General features: G+C 32.7%; 2 protein-coding genes across 5 annotated transcripts in view; both read right to left on the reverse strand.

Moving 5' to 3' along the window:
- Positions 1–490: 490 nt before the first annotated feature.
- Positions 491–12,544, reverse strand: LOC124446748 (retinal homeobox protein Rx1-like). Of its 4 annotated transcripts, none has more exons than XM_046997625.1 (5): positions 12,047–12,544; positions 4,268–4,356; positions 3,735–4,000; positions 2,351–2,604; positions 491–1,573 (listed from the first exon to the last, which is right to left on the reverse strand). In XM_046997625.1, the coding sequence occupies exons 3-5, from the start codon at positions 3,949–3,951 to the stop codon at positions 1,175–1,177; spliced, it is 870 nt and encodes a 289-aa protein (XP_046853581.1). In that variant the 5' UTR covers positions 3,952–4,000; positions 4,268–4,356; positions 12,047–12,544; the 3' UTR covers positions 491–1,174. The 4 variants fall into 4 exon arrangements, with proteins under 4 accessions (XP_046853581.1, XP_046853580.1, XP_046853579.1 ...); XM_046997624.1 differs by lacking the exon at positions 4,268–4,356 and adding an exon at positions 9,146–9,276; XM_046997623.1 differs by lacking the exon at positions 4,268–4,356 and having other exon boundaries at positions 12,047–12,543.
- Positions 12,545–15,043: 2,499 nt separating this feature from the next.
- LOC124447129 (probable ubiquitin carboxyl-terminal hydrolase FAF-X) overlaps positions 15,044–22,620 on the reverse strand; it is a 28,910-nt gene continuing 21,333 nt past the window's right edge. Inside the window, exons 53-66 of the mRNA XM_046998027.1 lie at positions 22,288–22,376; positions 22,071–22,212; positions 21,583–21,694; positions 20,962–21,101; positions 20,609–20,779; positions 20,360–20,448; positions 20,210–20,270; positions 18,753–18,812; positions 18,455–18,563; positions 18,152–18,257; positions 17,947–18,040; positions 17,629–17,705; positions 15,785–15,854; positions 15,044–15,675 (exon numbers count right to left, since the gene is read on the reverse strand). Of these exons, the coding sequence (XP_046853983.1) occupies positions 15,436–15,675; positions 15,785–15,854; positions 17,629–17,705; positions 17,947–18,040; positions 18,152–18,257; positions 18,455–18,563; positions 18,753–18,812; positions 20,210–20,270; positions 20,360–20,448; positions 20,609–20,779; positions 20,962–21,101; positions 21,583–21,694; positions 22,071–22,212; positions 22,288–22,376 (1,560 nt within the window). The 3' untranslated portion in view covers positions 15,044–15,435. The remainder of the gene's footprint in view (positions 15,676–15,784; positions 15,855–17,628; positions 17,706–17,946; positions 18,041–18,151; positions 18,258–18,454; positions 18,564–18,752; positions 18,813–20,209; positions 20,271–20,359; positions 20,449–20,608; positions 20,780–20,961; positions 21,102–21,582; positions 21,695–22,070; positions 22,213–22,287; positions 22,377–22,620) is intronic.

The raw sequence follows: 22,620 nt of genomic DNA on the forward strand, positions 1-22,620 counted from the left end.
AGATTAGCAGTATGCGCATCAGGACTAGCTATTATTTCAGTAAATGTCGTAGTAATAGTTTTGTGATATCGTATGTAGTAATTAAAATAAATTTTTCATCCAACATATGATTGTCGACTCCAACTCGCCAAGCTTATCATTGTTACAAAGCTTATCAAAGGTTCTTAAATCTTAACAATTTGTCTCAATGCTCGGTGACAATCCTAAGGGCGATCCTAAGAACTTCACCACAATTTTCGATAATTGGGGCTGGAGTGGGCTTATTTCATATATGCATGTTTTACACAAAAATTTTCCTTTTACTTATTTTACTTTCTTTCAAAAGTTTGTTATTATTACTTTCCACAATCGATGCTGTTGAAATAGCCACGATTTCCCAAAAGCAATGCTTCCGAATACAACATTGACGTTTAATCATTGAATACTTGAATGCCTGATGCATGAGTATGAATGAACAAACAACCAAACAGAACAAGAAACACAACTGAAGTGGATGATATGGACACACTTTCTTTGATTTCAAGTTAAGCTACATTTTTTTGAAAGCTGTTAGCTATACTAAAACTTTATTATAAGATCATTTCATGTTGCTCTTGTACACTGAAAACATTGTTTTTTATATTTTCTCTATGTAACAGTACTTCTTTGTACAAATTTTCAAACATACCTATATTTCATTTATATTCTATGTACGTACTATGAACACATAGCAATCGGGAAAATTGGTGCTGTGCCCTCCCAAACAAGATGAGGCCGATAGACCAAGGAATCCTTCATCTTTGGAAAGATAATTCTCCTTTCTTTGTCGTGGGAGGGTTATTTAAAAATTGTCAGTTTACAATATGCAGAATGTGAATACCAAATAGGATGAATACGTACTATGTCGAACCGTGAATGGTAAATTTGAAACAATTTGGTGAAATTACTGAAATAGTTAATGTTCCATAATGGTGTTGTTGAGACAGGCCAAAACAATTGTTAAATTTTTCGTCAGTGAATGGTCGCTGTTTTTTCCCACAAAAACGAAAAACTGAATTTTTTAACGTTGGTGTAGTTAACTTAATTTCAATTTATCTATGAGAAGGAAAGGGGGCATTTTAAGTGATATGTTTAACAAAAATGAAAAAGTAAAATAGAGATATACAGCCACAGATAAAAATCGAGTATTTCTAAATCATAATTTTTGCTCCTGAGCTCTTCTTCTCAGCGTAGCAATACTTTCATTCCTACATTCCTGTGGTAGCGGTATGTTGGACGAAATTTGTGGTGGAGAAGACTGGGGATAATTTGTAGCTACATAATCAAAATGATTGTAGTACAATGCACGATGAAAGTGTGTTGGTATCATTGTCGGTGCAATAGGATATGGTATTGTCATTGCAGGATGTAAAGGACCGTGCGAAAAATGCACCCATTTAGAAATGTTTTCTTCGGAGGTAGTTTGAGGAATCGAAAACTGTCCGTTGTTTGGTACCATTTCTTTTGGGCCGAGATTATTTATTGACGCATGCGTACGTAGGCCTTGTGACTTTTCTCTCTTGCGCCATTTTGCCCGCCTATTCTGAAACCACACCTAGAAAAATGAGCAAAGCCAGAATCAGTTATAGGGTACAAATAATTATTCACTCCACATTAGTCAGCAATAGGAAGTAGGAAAATGAGTCAAACCTACCACTGCCAATCCTATAACTTTTGTAGCAATGTATAGTCTGACTAGAAAGCGGCCTTTACTTTACTCATTATTACTTGTCATAAGCATTTACTAATAGTCTGTACATGGCAAAATACTGGTGTGCTGCATTCAGAGATGTGCTGCATTCAAATTAAAACAATGAAACGCGCGAGGTGATTGATCTGTTGCTGTATTTGCATTAGCCTGTGCAAATGCAAACTGGTCAGAGCTATACTAATCAAATCAATCAATCAACCATGACTATACTTCTAAGGAATAATAAAACGTTTTTTAAATTTTTTAAATATTTACTATTTCATTATTTTTCCCTGATCAGCTCTCGAGTTCTCCCGAAGGTTTCCGAAGGTTTGCATAGGCATGTGAAAAGACAGTAAAGATCTTTTGGTTCTTTCATTGATATATTATACGTAAAGCGTGTGTAAGCAAAAACTCAAAAACAAGATCTGTTAAGTGCTCATTCACGCAGCCTCAATCTGCAATCCCGTAAGAGACAGGAGGGGAGTCAGGTTACAGCTCATCCCCAATGATTTGCCAAAAAAAGCTGAAAATGGTTAAGACATGTTCTTCTTTGTTTTTCAATCCCTTGAACGCAGTCTCACATTTGGATTTCTTATCTGAGCTTAAACTTCAGTAAGATCAAGGTAAAGGACTTTTTACCTGAACTCGAGCTTCAGTAAGATCGATTTTTATAGCCAAAGCTTCGCGTGTAAACACATCAGGATAGTGTGTTTTAGCGAATGCCCTTTCAAGTTCCTCCAACTGATAGCTTGTAAATGTTGTACGATATCGTCTCTGCTTTCGTTGAGTGATGCTGCCGTTGTCAGTGAACTTACTGAAATCATTTTTGTAAAATCCATCTTCTTCGCATTCTTCTCTCGTTTCTTCAGTCTTTGCAAGCTTTTCCACGCAATCTATAAGACATGGTAACACTGTTCTTTATAATCTCCAAGTTCAAGGCTTCAAGCCGGCTAAAGGCGCTCACTCATAGTCATTGTTATCAAAGCGAATACATAGAAAATTAGCGAAGAAAAAGTTGTGCACACGTACTCCGTCACCTATGATTAAACATATTCAAGGGAGTGGAAGTTTCAGTTCTTTTTTATGAATTAAAAGTCACAGAACGCTTCATCTCATTTAGTTGGTGAAACAACTATAAGCAGCTTTTAATGGTATTAGGCAACCTCGTGAGATTAATATTAATTGGATTAGGTCTAAATCCGTGTCGGGATTTGTTTTGCGATAGGTTTAGGCGGTTATAGCTAATACAATTAAAATATATAGATTTGATGACTGGTCGGATGTTTGCGATCATAATACAATGTTATTATTGTATTACATTTAAAATGTATAACTTTAGAGAGGCTAATTCATTCACGCAATTAGTATCTTTTATTTATAGTGGTAGCCATACAGCGCGATGTGGCTGCATAGCCAAGTCTCTTCGACCATCTAATTTACATTCATAATGGGCATCATTGCTTCCTATTTTCAATATTGTATTTCATATTCGTGACACGGCTCATTCTAATTTTAACTTTCCCGTAAGTGGAGATTTTCGACGGCCAGCAAGTGATATTCATAAGGTTCTAAGTTATAAAAAGCATATAGAGCTATATGGAGGTCGCGCCTTGTGGACGAAAATAGACTATGCTATGCAGTCAATTGTGAACATGATAATTGATCCTTACGAACATAATTAAGATGCACATAGTTAGTTTATCTAACATTAGCACGTCTGCAGCTTTTCATTTGCACACCGACCAACGTGGAATGAGAAATATTGCATCAGTTTATTTATAGCAAAGCTAAGTACTTTCTGAATACAAGTCCAAACATGAAAACTATTAATTAAATACATGGCTTCACCTATTCAAAGCACAAGACTGGAGTACGTTGTATTGCCGGACATCAGTATAAACACAACTCTAAAATGAAATCCAAAAGACACATCCCTAAAGTGTACGATTTCTGCATGGGAACGGCTAATTTAGCAGCGTGGAACAATGTTGAAACAACTCAATGTTGAACGGGTTTTACTTACCATTCTTGTCTAAATCTTCAACTTCTGGTGACGCACTCGAGGTAGAACGCTTGCTTGGATCGGGCAAACCAACTTTTTTGATCACACTTTGACATGTTTCACTTTTCGATGATCTTTCATTTTCTTTGAATCCTAATAGTCCTTCGATTGAATATACTGGCACTTTATTGATAGTTGTTTTGTCTTTGCTCATTCTTTTTTCGTCTAATGAACTCATTTCTTTTAATCTTTCCTTGCTTTTTGCTTACGTTGACACCAAACTTGACCTGTGTTAAAGACAAAAGAGAAGAGTGTCAATTTATAAGGTTTATGGTAATAAGTCAAATGGCAGGTTCGATCATCATTTCTTCGCAATTCGATATATACATGTGGCTGCAATTTCAGAAGAAAACGGTAAATGTCCCCGAAAATTAGCTAGAATCCTCAGTTTGCCAAATAAAAGTTCTCCTAGAAAGTAATCTTTTAAAATGTGGGCATTTCTTCATGTCATTTACACATAAAAAGTAAAATGAAAAATTTCGCAATTTGTTTACCAAGTGATAAATTTCGCCAGTGTCCTCTTTTCCCACTTAAAATTTTTGTAAATATTCTTCTTCTTATATCGTCAAATTTTGTTTCGCTTCTTGTAGAAATATAAACTTATATCAATAACTGTGTATGAGATAAACTTTCCCAAAAGTGATCTACAACTAGCTAGGTGTGAATGAATAAACAAAGCAAGGCTAATAATGTCAAATTAAAGCCATATTCTACTGTAGTGACGATTATTCAACATTTCCCTGATTACACGACCCTGCAGCTGCTTCACAAATACAAAGAAACGTCGGCAAGTCTTTGATATGGAAAAGCCAACTTATTCCAACGATTCGATTAGAGTAATTGATAATCGTTTGTTTCGTTAATTATTCAATTAACTACGTTTATTTTAAGTGGAAGCCACTCAGCTTTTTGACCAATTAGACTCGGGAACAAATCATACGTGTTCACCGTCTTCATATTAACAAATTCAACCGCAAGTAGATATCTAGTTTAAAAATTATCAAGCAAAAATAGTGTTGACAAGCAAATTGTTTTTTAAACTTAAGGTGCGTCTGAGTGTATCTCAAGTAATCATCGACGTACGAATTTTGACCTTTTCCTTCTCAACACAAGCAAACACAAGCAAAATCTTATCTCCTGAAGAATGTTGTCGCAACCCTCCTAGTTTTCTCGTGTGGGCCAGTGTTTTAAATAGTTCGATAACTGTCTGAATCTTTCTATTTTGTAATATGCTTGCGAAACATTTAATGAAACTGATTGTTGAAATTTGGTCAGCAGTTGTGAGCACCTTGGTGAGCACTTAAAAAATGCATTTTTGTAATTTGAGTTTGCATTTAAGGTTGAAAGGTGAGTATTGTTGCTTTGGAAGTTTGCAGCATTTCTGCACGTTCTTATGTTATGAATAATCAATAAAACTCTGCAAACAATTAAGAAATTCCCTTTCATAATTTAAGAATACCTCAGTCAAAAGACATAAACAAACACCTACAAACAATCGCGTCATTTCACCGAATATGTATTTCAAATATGCGGGGAAGGGCAATTGACAGTGCATACAGCGATAATATATGGTTAATCAAATCAAATCATCTTAAGTGCTATTGAATGCTAATCTCATTAATAAATAAAAAGCAGCAGTTGGCTTTATCTTTTGCCAAATCCGATAATAAAACTAATGTTGTAAGGCATAGTTGTTGATATCCAACAGGAACGCTCAGACGCGCAAGAGCGTCTTAAATGAATAAAAAACCGGGAAATTCCAAAAAGTAGGGAGCTCAGGATGATGCAAATGAAATGATACCTGCAAGTTTTAAGAATGCCCACTTGGACATTGGTTATGGACAAATCTTACTAAAAATGTTTAAAAATGTCAATTTTATTAGAGTCAATGTTTGCAAAAGTTTGCAATTAAAAAACAAGCACTACTCGACCATTGAACTAAAATGCAATAGATGTATTTTAGTTCAATGTACTCGACACCGTGCGGTTTTTAAATATGATTTTCTATTTATTTTTTTACAGCATCCCACCAGACTGCCATACAATGACAAATTTCCTTGGGCCATTTAAATCATCAAATTCATTTGCCAAGCGCTGTTCACTGCTGACTTGAATCATAATAGACGACCACGAACAAATAAGTTTAATAAATGTGGCAAGCTTATAATAAATGACGAAGACAGTTTTATGCAAATGTTTCCTATCACGTATGCAATCAGTTATCAGAAACCTTTTAAATACTGTCTTTCATTCACTTTAATTATCTTTAACTTGGCAATATGAAAAATGTCGGACATTTAATCCGATTGAAGTTCTTGAAAAAGATTTATGCGAATTGTAATATGCTTGGGAGGGCTTTAAAGCTGTATAACAAATAAAAAATTCAATGTCAAATTATAATAATGAAATAATCGATGCTAAATCTGATGATTGAAATGTCCGTCAAAGAATCAATAACTAAGTAAAAATCAATAACTAAGTAATAATAGGCTGATTGAATCAGTAGCCTCAATGACCTAGAACTCAATCTATCAAATATCTCAGTTCGTCAAAATTCGATTGTGACGAGTCAGGTAAACCGCCATCTTGAAAAGTGGCGAAACGGACGGTGTTTTTCGACTGATATCTACTTTTCCTGAGTTGATATACAGACGCAAAGTTGATAGTATAGGTTTGATTATTAAAATGTTTGCTAGGATTGGTTTTTTAAACTTTCCTTTAACTTCTTTTTCATTTTGGGTTTTGCTTTTGACACAGTAGTTAGACATGTAGGGGATTGGGTTCTAAATCATTTTTAGCACGATATTGAACGGATAGATGTATTACTATATGTGATTTAAAACTGCTATTCATTAATTTAGACAAAAAAAATGTTAACACTTTTGTTTTATTTCATGGGCTCTTAAATTGACGTTTGCATATTCAAGAAAATTTTGCGAAAGATGAAAAAATCGGGTGAATAACTGTTGTAAAATTAAAACAGCTGCATGTCTAGCTGCAAAATGTTTTCATTTTTCCAGAAATCAACAAATGTTGAAATACGACTGTATTTGATGCCCCGTACGCGTACAGACAATAAAAATTTAAAACATTTAATTAACTATAAGAAAAAAGTGAGGAAAGGTTGCGACCAGATACAAAATGATAAATTGTCATTAAATCCAGCAAAATTTTAGAAGTAGCTAACTTCTATTTAAACTTTGTATTCCTTCAGAATATATTTGCGACTTGTTTGACGTCACAAAAATCAGGATTTTCATTTTTTGGACGTGGATATGACGAGAAAAATTCTTGCATTATAACTTTTTGATATTTTTACCAATTGAGCTAGCTAATTCGATAAACTGACGAGTGATGTCTAACAGATATCTGGTTTACTTTCAAGATGAAAATGATCTATTCATGATCAAGACGAAAATGGAAATTTTTCTATAATACTAATCCATAAAATGACACAATGATAAATCATAGACCAAATCGTAAGAAAATAAAAGTCAAGATAGAAAACGTCCACATTCCACAAGATCAATAAAATTGAAATGTCAAAGCGATTTGGTAAAGGTTTAACCATGGGAAACATCGATGCATGCTAAATACTTGATGTTGCTCGCTTCCTTCTTAATTAAATTGTCTGGAGAACAAATTAAGTTTAAGTGAGTGTATGCTTGTGTTAAAAAAAAAAACGACTAGAAATCAATTAGGGCGAAACATCACGCGCAATAAGCAATCGGTGCAACACGAAATATTCGAAAATGTTTGATTATGAAAACATCTCTGTCATGTTCTTGTTTTAAGACTCCATCATTCATTAAAACATCTGTTGCGGTCTTTGCGGAGTACATCATTAACATTACTCGCCGCGCTTTCATATCTCAACAATCAAGCTATTTATTGTGTGACGATTGCTTTTATAATTGAAACGAAACGAATTACAAATTTAATTGATTTATTACACAAAGTAGCTCAGGCTATATAATATTGGCTTTCACTTGTTTAACATGAAAATCTGTACGTCACAAGTCACAACTTTACTTTTTCTTGAAATATAAATGAAAGCAATTTCGACTAAACACATAATTTGTGTATTTTTGACACAAAAAATTTTCGAAACGCTTTCATTTAGCTAGCTACTATCTGCTGAAGATGAATTGCTTGATTCGTAATATATAGCTATAGGCTTAAATCGGGTGCATTTGGAAAAATTCATTCAATGAATTGTTTGTTTTATTCATTTATGAGTTTTTGTGGGAATCATTTTAATGATCTCATCGAGCAACTAAAGCAAATTAATTAAGCTGTATGTACTTGGGAACATAAAAAAATTATCGTATAGAAATGATAAGAACAACTTATCGTTTCAATAATGAATCATCATGTTGTGAAGTAGCTATAAAAAGCAATAACAAGCGCAGAATAAAAGAAAGTTCCATACAGATCACATATTGTCACAGATGGATTGATAAAAATTTACGTAGATTTCGGTGCTAATCGAACACATCTGTCATTATTACGAAAGTTTTAAGTAATAATTTTTTTGGTAATTTTTATGTGCATTATCTAGTCTGCACACATCTGAGGAAACATACTAAAAATCCTTAGCCTGACTTTATCATACCCCCTACTAGTACGATTCAGACTTTTCTCCTCAAAAATATATTTTACGGAATGACCTCAAAGTAAGCACACTCTCCCACGCTTTTTACTAAGTGCCGAAAAATCGATTTTAACCAAATGTCAATTTGGCAAGTAAATCAACGATATGATTGATGATTTGGGTCATTCAGTCTTTGACAAGAATTGGTATTGAAATATGAACCAACAGAATACTAAGTTATCAAGGGTCATGGTTTACATGCAGACGTTTACAGCTTCCACAATTGTGTGGTTTTATTTCACAACAGCTTTTCAGCAATGTATAGCTTTGTATTTATTAACATTTAGCTACTTTTTGAAACATAGATATATTTATTCCGAAAATATGTATGGCAACGGGTGTATATTTAGTTGTGCGCATGATTTGGGCTTACACTGAGATTGAAAATGTACAGCGTACGACTTCATCAAACATAGTAACCATCAAAAGATAAAGAATGTATATTTCATTCCATCCCCCTTTTTGCATAACACAATGATAATTTTCCATATGAATTCAAAGCAATTAACGGAAAGCGAACAGATACGAACAATGATAAGGCTATAGATATAAAAAAAGGTTATATGTGTTTGACAAGTTACAAGTTCATAACTCTCGAGCTCAAATTTTCAACTTAGCTCAATTGATTTAATTCGATTAGTGAATCATAATTTTAGATAGTTATTCCTTTTTGCTTCCCTAAGATATAGTTTATATACGTATACTGTTTTTCACATACCTTATAAACATACATGTACGCCAATACTACAAATTTTCCTGTAGCTGCTAAAAAAAATGCTACATCTACATCTTTTATACTTCCATAGATCTAAAGCTCTGTCATATACGGACAACTATTGACCATTACGCCTAGAAGTGGAAACGTATCCAATTGTAGCTGCAATTAAAAACTAATATTGTTTTCTAATTTTATCGCCAAATTTGTTTAATCCAGTTTTTGCGAACTTATACAGAATGCTTTTCTTTCAAGATAAAATTAACTAATCTGTCAATGCGATCAAACTAATCCAATAATCTAATTTCTCTAACATTCTATGTGGCCTATTATCCCTTCTGATCTATTACTGCCAATCTATTTGATTTCCGGTCATGGGCGAGTAAAGCGAAAACATTGGATAGTGATTGATGAAAACGTGAGGAATTCATGAATGACAGATGGGTGGAGGCAATAACAAATTAGTCAATGAACACTTAATTACATTAACTATAAATTAAGACTTAAAAAAATTATTATAATGTTAGCCTTCATTATTTCAATTTAAATACAAAACAAAACATAAAGCACAGGGTTATACTTTAATGGCTGTAAATTTTGTTTACTAGATAAATCGTTGGATGTGTTAAACTTTGTGGACCGCGTTGCTTACAAACAGCGAACCAAATCTTCAGGGAATTCGAGCACCGGGAATGTGAGGCATAAACTTAATTATGTAAAAAAACAAACTCCCTTCTGATCATTGGTGAGGTCAAGGTTAGTTCTAGTTCCATCAACTTTTATAGTGTTGTTTTTTAATACCTAACCGTATGTGGTGCTCAAAAAAATTTCTGCCAATTTCCCTCTTAAACGCTTTATTTGTCCTAACCATGAAATCATACGGAGAGTCCTCAGATCTCGCAACTTTTTCCAAACTGCAAACATTTTTGTTGTTTTCATATGAGCATACATCAAATACTACTTCATCAAAACTTTGATACTTATGGGTGATTTTAAGGCGCAGGAAACGATGGCGCCTGTTTGAGTGTTTCTGCTGATACATCATTTCGGAAAATTACATGCAAATTTGTGCATCTGTGGTTAGTTGTACTGATGACAATTTTGACCAAGGGTATCCAATTAAAGTTGTTTCGATATTTAATCCTAGTATAGATATGATGAAAATGTTAATTCATTCCATATTTCCTGAATTTTCTAACAATGCACGTGATCCAAATGAAAACAAATTTTTGAAAATCGCCATTATGATTGTTTTATTTGAGAACGGAGAACACTAACAGCTTTAATTGCTTCTTCTCAAAAATAATTACTTTAAACCTCCTGTGCGCAGTGTGAGAAATTTATCACCATCGGAAAGCCAGATTTCGATGAATTGAGAAAAAAATTCAGACCCTTAAGGTTAATAAACGATGAGAATTCATTGTATGTGAGTCATAAGAATATCGTATGGTGAAGTTACTGGTGAATATACTTTATGTAATTGACTTTTTTGAGGCTAGGTTTTTGGTTGAAATGAGTGATTTTTCGGAAAAATTCCTAAAACATTTTTGGGCAGAGCATCACTTTGTAATAGCTAATTAATTTATGGGTATGATTGTATACAACAAACGATAAAAAGTACTTGTCGATGGATTGAGACGTTGAATTTGTCAGCTAAAGCTCATGATCTTCAATTCAAAGTTTTGGCCACAAACTTGATTGGTGAAACAAACTCAATTGAATATCACGAGCGAGACCTTGTTTATTACATTTCATTATACATCCATTTCAAAGATATGCTCATGACATGTGTTGAGCAGAGGTGTAACTAGAGCGTTAATTGGGGGGGGGGTGTATATTCATATATTCAGTTGTGCCTTACTGATTTCTTTTCAAATTCAAATCACTTTCACAAGAAATCAGTAGGGCACAACGGAATATATGAATATGCAACCCCCCCCCCAATTAACGTTCTAGTTACGCTTCTGATGTCGAGTCTTTGTTTGAAGATTTTGGATTGTTTTTGTTCGTACAAAATATTACAAACAAGGATAATCTTCTCGACCAGTATGGGTACGATGAAAAATAGCGAACACCTAATTAAAACTTTATGGACTTCAGCTCATCATGGCGATTTTGTAAATGAAAGTTATTGAGATGCTGGAGGAGAATGTCTAAACGCTTATTCACGTTGGTTAGCTAGGCCTTTTTTTCTAGGAAATCAAATATGTGTTTGCGAACATTTTCAGGACGGCCATTGGGCCGCTAGTCACTAATATTTACCTACAATACATGCTTCCTTCTAACACCAAATTATTTGTTTTGATAACAATTAGTAAGATTTTAGGATTCGTGAGGAGCCTTTTTAAGCTACAAAGACTGCCTGACTGGAAGATATATTAATGGTAAATGTCGTTATAACTAATGCAGGAAGTTTTTATAGACACACCTTCTAATAAAGAAATAAAACAAACACTGCAGGAATTAAGTATGAAATAGATTATAGAGTGAGATCATTTAAGAAAACAGGAGTTTGACGCATATTATACTTTTATTGCATGTTTCTAAACAATATGGGAAAATTTGAATGAAGAAAAAGCTTTATACAGAGATGTTGTATATAGTTATGCAGTATAGCTTTGCCTACCGTTTTAGTTTTCCTTTTTAATACTCATGAATCAATTTTCGTCTAAAGCTAGCTCTTGGCTTAAATGCCATGCAAATTATATTGAGTTATGAAAGTTAAGACAGGCGTTCAATGGATATAAGCAGGCATTAGAATGGTACTATTGTGTTATGATGGTCCACACTTGTTTATATATACGAAGGACATTGGTGTTCATAACAAACTCATTATCCTTATAATCATCCGTGACGATTCATAAACGCAAATACTAACGTAAAACAAAAATATTCTTATAATACCTGACACAATTGAAAACCCGAGTCCTTAACTCCAACTTCTGCGACTTGAATATAAGACAGAAACTAACGCAACAATAATGGCGATACAAATAAGTGTTAAACAATAAGCATAATGACACGCAATTAACATGTTCTGGTACCATGACTTAAGCTAATTAACAAAGCCAAAGCCATGTCTGTCAAATTGATTTTATTATAGCAATCAAAACCATTATAAAACTCAATAATCAAATTGTAAACATATTTCATATCTTAATTTCGAACATGTGTTTCTCATGTTCTCAAAATAAACACGCGTCTGATAATTCTAAATGGGTACATGCACTGAAAGAACAATTTAGCAAGACAAGAAATGTATTTAATCTATAACAGGTATTTTAGATATCGGATCACATGTCAAGACATCACGAAGGGCCATGCTACCCCTTTTCTTGTTGAATGGACCATCCTTTCGTCAGTTTGCAATATTCCAAAACATGATAGTAAATGTTGCATGAAAATTCCTCAGAATTCTTCTTACTAGCAGTAAGCTATTTATCAAGCAACTTCGCGCGAACAATAATTTACTCTATGAATATTTCGAATTAGATATTTTACAAAACAGGACCTGCTTATTTGTGACATTTTATTAAGAACATAAGAAATAACCTGCATCTCATGGAGTGCATTGTTGCCACCAGCGATTATATATTAATGCGTGCTAATCGGGTTATGTACTTAGAAAATATTGTTTATCTCGTTAATAAAATAGCTTTTGACCATTTAATCAGATTTGTATGTCATCGACATGTCTACAAGTTAGCCTGCCTTGTCTAGTTTTTCGACATCGTGTTAAAATGTTGAACACAACATGCATGCTTCAAAGCTTACTATAAGACAAACTGTTTGCATGGCATCCATTGAATGAAACTGTATTAAAATGCATATTTTAATAGATTTTGAAACTATTTGACTAAACTTGAAAATAAAAAGACCTAGAAACACACTAACATAATCTTGCGCACGAGTATAATTGTTGACAGTAGCTAAAAACGAGAGCAAAAATGTTTACAATAGACGTTTCGTGTCATTAAAACAGCGCTTTTACCCTACAAGTACCCCCTAAGCGTTCATACTGAGATATCGAACTACTAAATTGCTATTGATATTTATACGTGTATATATGCAGCTATACAGTCATTTGCGTTGCTGTCGTTAGCCCGCTTATTTTGTTCTTCGATCGATAATTCTTACTTTAAAAAGATTTTAAAAAAATGACGAAAAATAATGTTATGAAAATTACACAAAGCAGGACTAAAACTTATGGACTAGCCAATCTACAGTATAGCTAGATACACTTTTTTATATCATGTTTTTTTTTTATAAATTTATTTATTATATTTTGCATGTGTGTTGATACTGTTAAGTGTCAGAAGCAGATCATTGTTAAGTCTCTGACTAGCTACGTTATAACAAACATATTTCAAAATTAAATTACTTTAAAAGCGATGCAATTCTGATATTTAAGTTACTAATTTTTTTAGAAATGGCCCATGAACAGCGACTACTCAATGCCCAACATTAGGATATAAAAAGCAGAATTTTTAGTGGCTTAATATAATTGAATATTTCATGTTAAAATTTCTGCCACATGCATTTACAACTTGTACGCATGCATTTGTAAATTATCGATTTGGCAAATTTTTATGGTTCATTAAATTTGTCAATTTAGTTAATTCATTTGAATTTACAGCTATAAAAGTAATTTACAGCACTTGTTAAACTTGAGCACCTTCACTAAACTAATGTGCTTAATAGGTAATATCTATGCAACTGCATAAATCTTCAACCAAACATCTTAACTACTTTCATTTCATAATTCATGTTTTCATACAGGTTGCTTTACATAATAGTGGGGTAGACTTATGTTTAATGGGAATTATACAGTTGACAAAAATAATTTGAAGTAAACAAGTGCTATACTATATTTATAAATAATCACTCTGATTTTTAAACAAAAGACAAAGTAAAAAGAAAATTTTCCAACAACTGTTTTAATCCATGTTCCCCTCTGCGTTACATTTAACAACGAAAATCTAAATTCAAATAAATAATATAGTTAAATGTCTATGCATATAAATATACTGTAATCCATTGCTACATCCATAAATAAAAGATGTTAGCTGTGTTTGCAAAGTCTACAAGCATGGCAAAAAAACGTAACTGCATACAGTTGAAGAAATAGCAAATGTTGAAAGCAAATGATAAAGTTAAGACCCGTTCTTTACCTGCATGTATACATGACAAATATTTTCCTACAATCCACTCACACTACATAATATTTCAAACGTTTCACGTATGAATCATAACTGACGTATGTTTTTATCAACAAAATATTTTATATAATATTATATTTTAGATGGTAAATATTATACATAGATTGGTATAGCTATTTGACCAAAGCTAAATACATGGACATTGATAAGTGGCGTTGGCACTTGGTTGGCTATGTAAAATATCCGACTAGTATTTATTTATATAGAAGTCTATTGTTTTTAAAGTAAGGGAAATTAAGTGAAGACTAAAATATTCACATAGCGTGAACAACCTTACTTGCTAGATTGGTAGACCACTGAGATTGAGATCTGTATGTATGCTATTTTCACGAGAAATACCAAAAATTCATCAACATATTATATTTTTGCTAATGTAACGAGGAACCCGTAGGCTCGCCACGTGACAAATCCCATTAGAGATGAGTGGAATTTAATAAAAAAAGTTGCACTGGGCAATTGTTTGATGCGACTGGCTGTCACAGATACAAAGAGACATTTTTACATTTATTGCCTTGAATATCTCAATATAATTTTAGAGAGACGACTGATTTTTTTAAGAATCAGCCCTAAGCCCTCATCGGTATATATATCCTTGCCTAATGAATCATTGTTCTGCTAGTTTATAGACGTATAACCTCTATGTCGGGATCATAAATACACACACAAGGAAAGCTAGTAAATATTAAAACAAAAAATTCTTCGATTTACTTTGATTGATAATTTCTTTATGATGCAATCCGCTATTTAGAAATGTGTTAGTAAACAGGAATAAGGCTTTAAAATGCTACTTTTTAAATTTCCTATTGAAATATTTTTATAAAGGAATGCCTCAGCAACACAAGCGAATATGTCTTTAAAACGTTCCTTTTTTAATTTAATAATGAAACATCTTTCTTAATGAATGTTTTAGCAACACAAGGAAACATGACTTGAAAACGTTACTTTCGCTTCTTTTAAGGATTTACAAAATCAATATTTAGTAATTGCCAACACCAGTTTTGATCGTGAAAATACAGGCCAGCACTAAATATTTTCTGAATGCGTGAATACGTCATGCGCAATAAGAGGTTGTTATTATAATGCTTCATTTGATTTTCCCGTGCTTGTATCGTCCTCCTGTTTTTCAGAGTCATTTAAACTCGAGTCCACTTCGTCCAATGATTGATCGGCACTTTGAGGGATGGTAGAATCAGATTGTCCAGAAATACTGGATGTTGATTGGTTTGCTGCAGCATTAGATTCTCGTTCAGAAGAGTTTTCGTCTTCAGTGATTTCGCACTCTGTCACATCTTCCACTGCCGTTTCCTCTTGCTCCTAAACCAAAAACGGTTTTAGCGAATCGTCCGTCATAGATCGAAATCATAATTATCTGACATAAAGTACAAGAGACCATTTGAACTTTAGCCATGATTGTGTTCCTCACCTCTTCCGGAACAAATTCAAATGCTTTTTGTAATGTTAATCTTGCACTTTGGGAACGTTCAAGGAAAACGCTACAAACACAAAAACATATAAATCGCTATATGGTTTTGAGTAGCTAACCATTTTATGTTCCACGGCACAGGAGGTGAACTAAATCTACCTCGTAAGCGAGATAATATGGCAACCATAAATATCTTTACGTGCAAGAGAATAACGAATTAGCGAAATTAATGTCAATGCTATGAGCAAATGCCCATTCCCCAATTTTTCCCAAATCCTCAATGAATATTGCATCCAGAGTTATGTTTTTAAAAATAACAGTGAATGGGATGTACAACCAAAAAAGCATAAAAAATCATTTTATCTACCTTTGGACTGATCAGATGAAGGAAGAAAGTTTGTAATTAAATGAAGATATGATCTTCGCACTTTGCTGGACAATTTAAGCAATTGTCTCATGAACCTGAAAAATTCAGGTGACTTAACGGAATTCAGTCACCTGAATTTTTCAGGTTCATGAGACAATTGCTTAAATTGTCCAGCAAAGTGTGAAGATCATATCTTCATTTAATTTCAAAACACCGCACTGCATATAACATTCTTTCATAAGAAAGTTTGTATGTAAGATAGATAACATTATTTCCATCTGATGTCCCGAACATGCATAAACATTAACTGCCGTATTCTTTAGCTTGTACACTTGCTATTACTATAAATACACGACTTTTGACGAAAAAAAAGTTTTCATTAATCTCGTTAAAATGAGAAACTCTTGCCAACTTCTTTTTGCTACAGGGAAGTTTCAAATAAATGATTTATGTATTTCGGAAATCTGCAGGTTAGCCGTGCGTACACGTACCTATTTTTAAATTTGTAGTCGAATGACTCCACTTAAAAAAAAAACATTATCAAACTATTTTTAAAATGATTAATTAGCTACTATGAAAATCGTAGCCTGCAAAGGTAGTTAGCGGCAACATAAACTGTTCTCTCCCAATTCAAAATATCAACTGTTAGAACAAAATTTTTATCCTTTATTAATATGGTAATAATTTCTATCCAAATATTGAGGACCAATGTATCAATATTTCTGCGCTGTTTCGGTATAATGCTTGTAAAAAATACAATACGCTCACGAAGGCCAAGGGCAATATATAAACGTTTCTTGCCGATAGCGGTGCGATCAGCTGGCGTAAAGAAAACACAATTTTTTCCAGTCTGCAATGGGATAATTATGTCAGCATTATGAGATATAATTTAAATTCGCAAAAGCTTAATTGTTCAAAAGACGTTGGGAGATAGCTATATCACAAAAAGTAAAATTGGCGTTAGAAGATAAACAAGCCCTCGAAGAAAAGCAAGACATGTAGTCGCAGATGTTATGTCTACAAGAGCACGTCTATCTTGACAATTAGCTCATAATTGTTTAAAACGTTGAAAAAATTTTGGCGATGGCACTTTTTTATCAATATTTAAGTGCCTTGAAACTCGCATTAGAACACCTGCTTATCAAAATTAGCATCAGCCACATCTAACTTTGGACAGCCTGAGGATTATCTTACACTTAAATAAGACTTTCAGAAGGTCGTTTGGACAGCCTGAGGATTATCTTACACTTAAATAAGACTTTCAGAAGGTCGTTTGGACAGCCTGAGGATTATCTTACACTTAAATAAGACTTTCAGAAGGTCGTTTGGACAGCCTGAGGATTATCTTACACTTAAATAAGACTTTCAGAGGGTCGTTTGGACAGCCTGAGGATTATCTTACACTTAAATAAGACTTTCAGAAGGTCGTGAAAAGTTTGCAATAATTTTCAAGGTAATTTTTGCTTTTCGTACTTACCCATTAGATGTTTCATTGGATTGTGCAGGTGGCGACCAATTATTGTAGGGATAAGCATTTGATGAGCCAAATGGTCTCTAAAACAATCGAAACAATGATCCATTATATCAGTAAGATAAACACAAAAGAGATAAATGAACGTCTTAAACAATTTAACGATAAACATCCAAATTTACCGTTGATGAACCTTTTTGAAAGTTTTTAGTCAAATGTAAGCAAACGGTTTGATATGTACCAGCAAATGATGGTAATTTAAGAAAAGAGGTAATTGTAAAAAGCAAAAAGCACTCAATACGACTATATTATCGCAAAACTCACTCTATCCAGCTCGTCATTCAACCAGTCAACAGCAGCAGTCCACTTCGATTTGAGATCATGAGAATCCAAGACAACTTGATAAGCCATTTGGCTACTAAACGATAAACACATATATAAACAACAATTAAACTGAGAAAGACTAAGAGTTTGCTTTAGGCAAGCTCATCACATTTATAACATGCAATCAACGGCTGTCCTTCATTACTTGCTAAACAATGCGACGAGAAATTTTATACACTGGTAAACACGTTTATGATAGTGATTTCTGGATCGTTGTATAGTATCAAAGATGCCATCCTTTCCATCACTTCCTATAAAAATGCAAAGTAACAAAAAAACTTCTATCAACAGCGGATACATAATCAAAATTTCTATGTTATTCAAAATACATTACAAACAGCTGCATTATAAAAACATATATTATAAACGGTATTATGAGCAGATATAATACAAACGCACGAGATATAAACGCATATAATATCAATACCATAGAAATTTCAATGGTTACCTTTCAAAATGTTGGCAATCCGATGTCTTTGCCAAGAGTCTTTAAGAAAAGTCATTTCCAGTAACAAATCCATGTAAGGCCTCAATTCATACGTGTACAAACAAGCAATCTAAAAAATGACAATAATCGTTAGCTGTAAGAATAAAATTAAACAATCATTTTATTTCTAACATTTAAGACAACATTGAAAACTCGAAAACCGTAAATCAAGAGTAATAAACACAAGGTGAGGTTCTAATAATCATCCATAAAGAAATACAAGTCTGATTTTCAACACATTACAACAATGTTCCTAAACCTGGAATAAAAGCTCCTTTAGAATTGACGACGAGAATTGAGGATTTTCCCAGCAACAATACTAAAAAAAACAAGAACGTAAAAAAATAGATTCCCACAATTTTAACGTCTAATTTCAAATGCTAAGCTTGGCAACATGGTCACAATCACAATATAGAGAAATATATTCAATCACAATATGGAGAAATATATTCAATCACAATATGGAGAAATATATTCAATCACAATATAGAGAAATATATTCAATCACAATATGGAGAAATATATTCAATCACAATATGGAGAAATATATTCAATCACAATATAGAGAAATATATTCAATCACAATATGGAGAAATATATTCAATCATAATATAGAGAAATATATTCAATAATAATATAGAGAAATATATTCAATCTCAATATGGAGAAAGATATTCAATCATAATATAGAGAAATACGTTCAATTACAATATAAAGAAATATGTTCCATGACAATATAGAGAAATATATTCAATCACAATATAGAGAAAAATATTCAATCATAATATAGCGAAATATATTCAATCACAATATAGAGAAATATATTCAATCACAATATAGAGAAATATATTCAATCTCAATATGGAGAACGATATTCAATCATAATATAGAGAAATGTGTTCAATTACAATATAAAGAAATATATTCAATCACAATATAGAGAAATATATTCAATCACAATATAGAGAAAAATATTCAATCATAATATAGCGAAATATATTCAATCACAATATAGAGAAATATATTCAATCACAATATGGAGAAATATATTCAATCACAATATAGAGAAATATATTCAATCTCAATATGGAGAACGATATTCAATCATAATATAGAGAAATGTGTTCAATTACAATATAAAGAAATATATTCAATCACAATATAGAGAAATATATTCAATCACAATATAGAGAAAAATATTCAATCATAATATAGAGAAATATGTTCAATTACAATATAAAGAAATATATTCAATCACAATATAGAGAAATATGTTCCATGACAATATAGAGAAATATATTCAATCACAATATAGAGAAATACATTCAAACCCAATATAGAGAAATATATTCAATCCCATTATAGAGATAAATATTCAATCACAGTATAGAGAAATACATTCAATCACAATATAGAGAAATATATTCAATCCCATTATAGACATAAATATTCAATCACAGTATAGAGAAATATGTTCCATGACAATATAGAGAAATATATTCAATCACAATATAGAGATATTCAATCATAATATAGAGAAATATATTCAATCACAATATAGAGAAATATATTCAATCACAATATGGAGAAATATATTCAATCATAATATAGAGAAATATATTCAATCAAAAATTGAATAAAAAGTTCAAAATTCTATCGACCATCGACGGTGATTTTCAGTTCAATCTCTTAAGTCACGTGTAAACATTCTCTCACCTTTAAAAGCAGCACTGTTTCCTCCGCGTCAGTATAACATTCTATCATTTTTTTTATGTAACTAATACAGAAAAAAATTACGTCAGACAACAATTGATCATATCGCTTTTTACAAAGATATGTACATTAGCGTCATATGGTCAGACTCACTTGAACCGTACGAAAATCTGTTCATCAACATTGCTTTGTAACTTCATAATCGTTTCCATATCTCTCATTCGAATTGGTTGTCCATTATCCTAATGAAAAATATATACATTAAAGACAGCCATTATAAATGTAATGTTAGCAGTACATCATGGGCCTAAGCATGCAAATGTACTTTAATGTTCATAGGTTTCCACTTTAGACAGACATTTTGACATACGTTAAACATATTGTCATTCACATAAAGTTTACCATAGAAGACTGCCATCTATGTGACACGTCACATGACCGTATTAAACAGGAAATAACAGCATGAAGTTTTCCAAGTTCAGGATACTGATATCGTATGGATAAACCGGGGCCTTCATCTAGAGCCAATTGTATAAACGCTGCAGGTACATTAAGATCCAATAGTTGTTTTTTCTAGAAAACGACAAACATTAACTCTTTCAAACTTCTCCAAATTATGCATCTCAGGAAAAGTGTGCGAAGTATATAAAAAGATCACAAAAGGTTTTTCTGTACAGCTTCGATGTGAGTTATAAATTGAAATGGTTTAAACAGTAAATATACCACACATATTCGATGAACTCAGCGTTTATTACCTCGTAAGTTCCAAGATTCATATACAAACAAAAGAATGAGAAATATTGATGCAAATTTCGTCCATTTTCAGGAACTTCCTTATCGAGTAATTTCAATACGGCACGAAGAATATATTCACTTAAAACTGTTTTCTTAGTGCCTAAAAGAAAAAAAATAGCGAAAAAACTTTCCATGTTAAGAATAAGGTGATGTGTACAGCCTGTACTTATCATAATTTCAACGTGACAATAGAAAGATGCAGAAAGATAACAGAAAGATAAAGCTTTTGGCAATCGTGTCTTCAGGCGCCCCTCCCCCCATAGACACACAATTCAACGTTATTCAAAAACTTCAAAAATTGATTGAGAAATGCGAAGGTCTGTTTCTACTTAAGAAATTTTCCACAGAACATATAACTTTCCAGGTCGCGCATGCTTTCACCGGGCTAAATACAAAAAGTTGAAGAATTTCTACATGAATAAACATTCAATTTTTTTCCCCAGGAAAATTTGATCGCATCTCTTGCCTTACTTAGCGCACGTGCATACTGGAAAATTATACGTTCCGTGGAAAATTTCCTAAAGTGGAAACTCCGTGAAAAGAAAATGTAAAGCATTATATTTGTTTGAAGATGTCCTTACCTTCATTATTCTCCAACTGTTTTTCCTCCATAACGTAAGGTGGATCACATTCACCATCAGATCTTGATGCACGGCACAAAAATACTAACATCCTTGCAAACATAGTGCGGACCTGGAGTGCATCATAATGTGTCAACTTTAAATAATTTGGTTTTATGATATCCAATAGAGCGACAACTTTAGGACGATAAAAACAACTCGCAATGTTTTCTTGTATTTATTTATAAAAAATAAATCCTCAACACTTCATTAACGAGACGTTCATATAAACATGACCTTCAATTCAAAATCCGGAGAGAGAAAAAAAAGGAATAAGCGATTATCATATTTAGAATTTTCCTAACACATCAAATTGAGATGAATTTTAGATCGTAAAACAGCACAAGGCATCCCTTAAAACATCATGAGAAAGTGCCATGCCCCAAATGATAAATAATTTTTAAATTGATATCAATTGATTCTTTAGAATGTAGAAGTTTTAATTTTACCTCAGGTGATGGTGACTCTAGTAAGTACTCGGAGATTCTTTCTGAGTGAGTGAATAAGACATTTTGAGCAAACCACAAACGAACTATTTTGCTCTGACGTAAGAGACCGGTGATAGCCTCGTACCAATCTCCAGCTGGACCTCTGAAAATACAATAGTTGAAACTCGTGGGCAATTCTAGAACCATGTGTGAATATTGCGTCATTATTCCTGTCTACCTTATAGTCTTTTTAGTCCGTAGTCCACAAGAAAACAAAAATTTTGATAATAATTGCATGCTGATCATGGCTAGATCTTCAACATCTTCCTGCAAAACATAAGAATGAAATATAAACACTAAAAATAACACTTCGAAACAAAAATAATTTACACAGTTCAATAACCTCTTTCACTGCTCCTCAACATTCCTCAAGCAAACATGAACCGTTTACACAGTTCCATAACCTCTTTCACTGCTCCTAAACATCCCTCAAGCAAACATGAACCGTTTACACAGTTCCATAACCTATTTCACTGCTCCTAAACATCCCTCAAGCAAACATGAACTATTT

Source organism: Xenia sp. Carnegie-2017, unplaced genomic scaffold (assembly GCF_021976095.1).
Source record: "Xenia sp. Carnegie-2017 unplaced genomic scaffold, XeniaSp_v1 HiC_scaffold_22, whole genome shotgun sequence".
Taxonomy (NCBI): Eukaryota; Metazoa; Cnidaria; class Anthozoa; order Malacalcyonacea; family Xeniidae; genus Xenia; species Xenia sp. Carnegie-2017.

Coding starts and splice junctions, on each gene's coding strand:
- LOC124446748 (XM_046997625.1), bottom strand. CDS start 3,951: ATGAGTTCATTAGACGAAAAAAGAATGAGCAAAGACAAAACAACTATC. Junction 2,605..3,734: donor TGAAGATTTAGACAAGAATG/GTAAGTAAAACC, acceptor CATGTCTTATAG/ATTGCGTGGAAAAGCTTGCA. Junction 1,574..2,350: donor TTACTGAAGCTCGAGTTCAG/GTAAAAAGTCCT, acceptor TCATTTTTCTAG/GTGTGGTTTCAGAATAGGCG.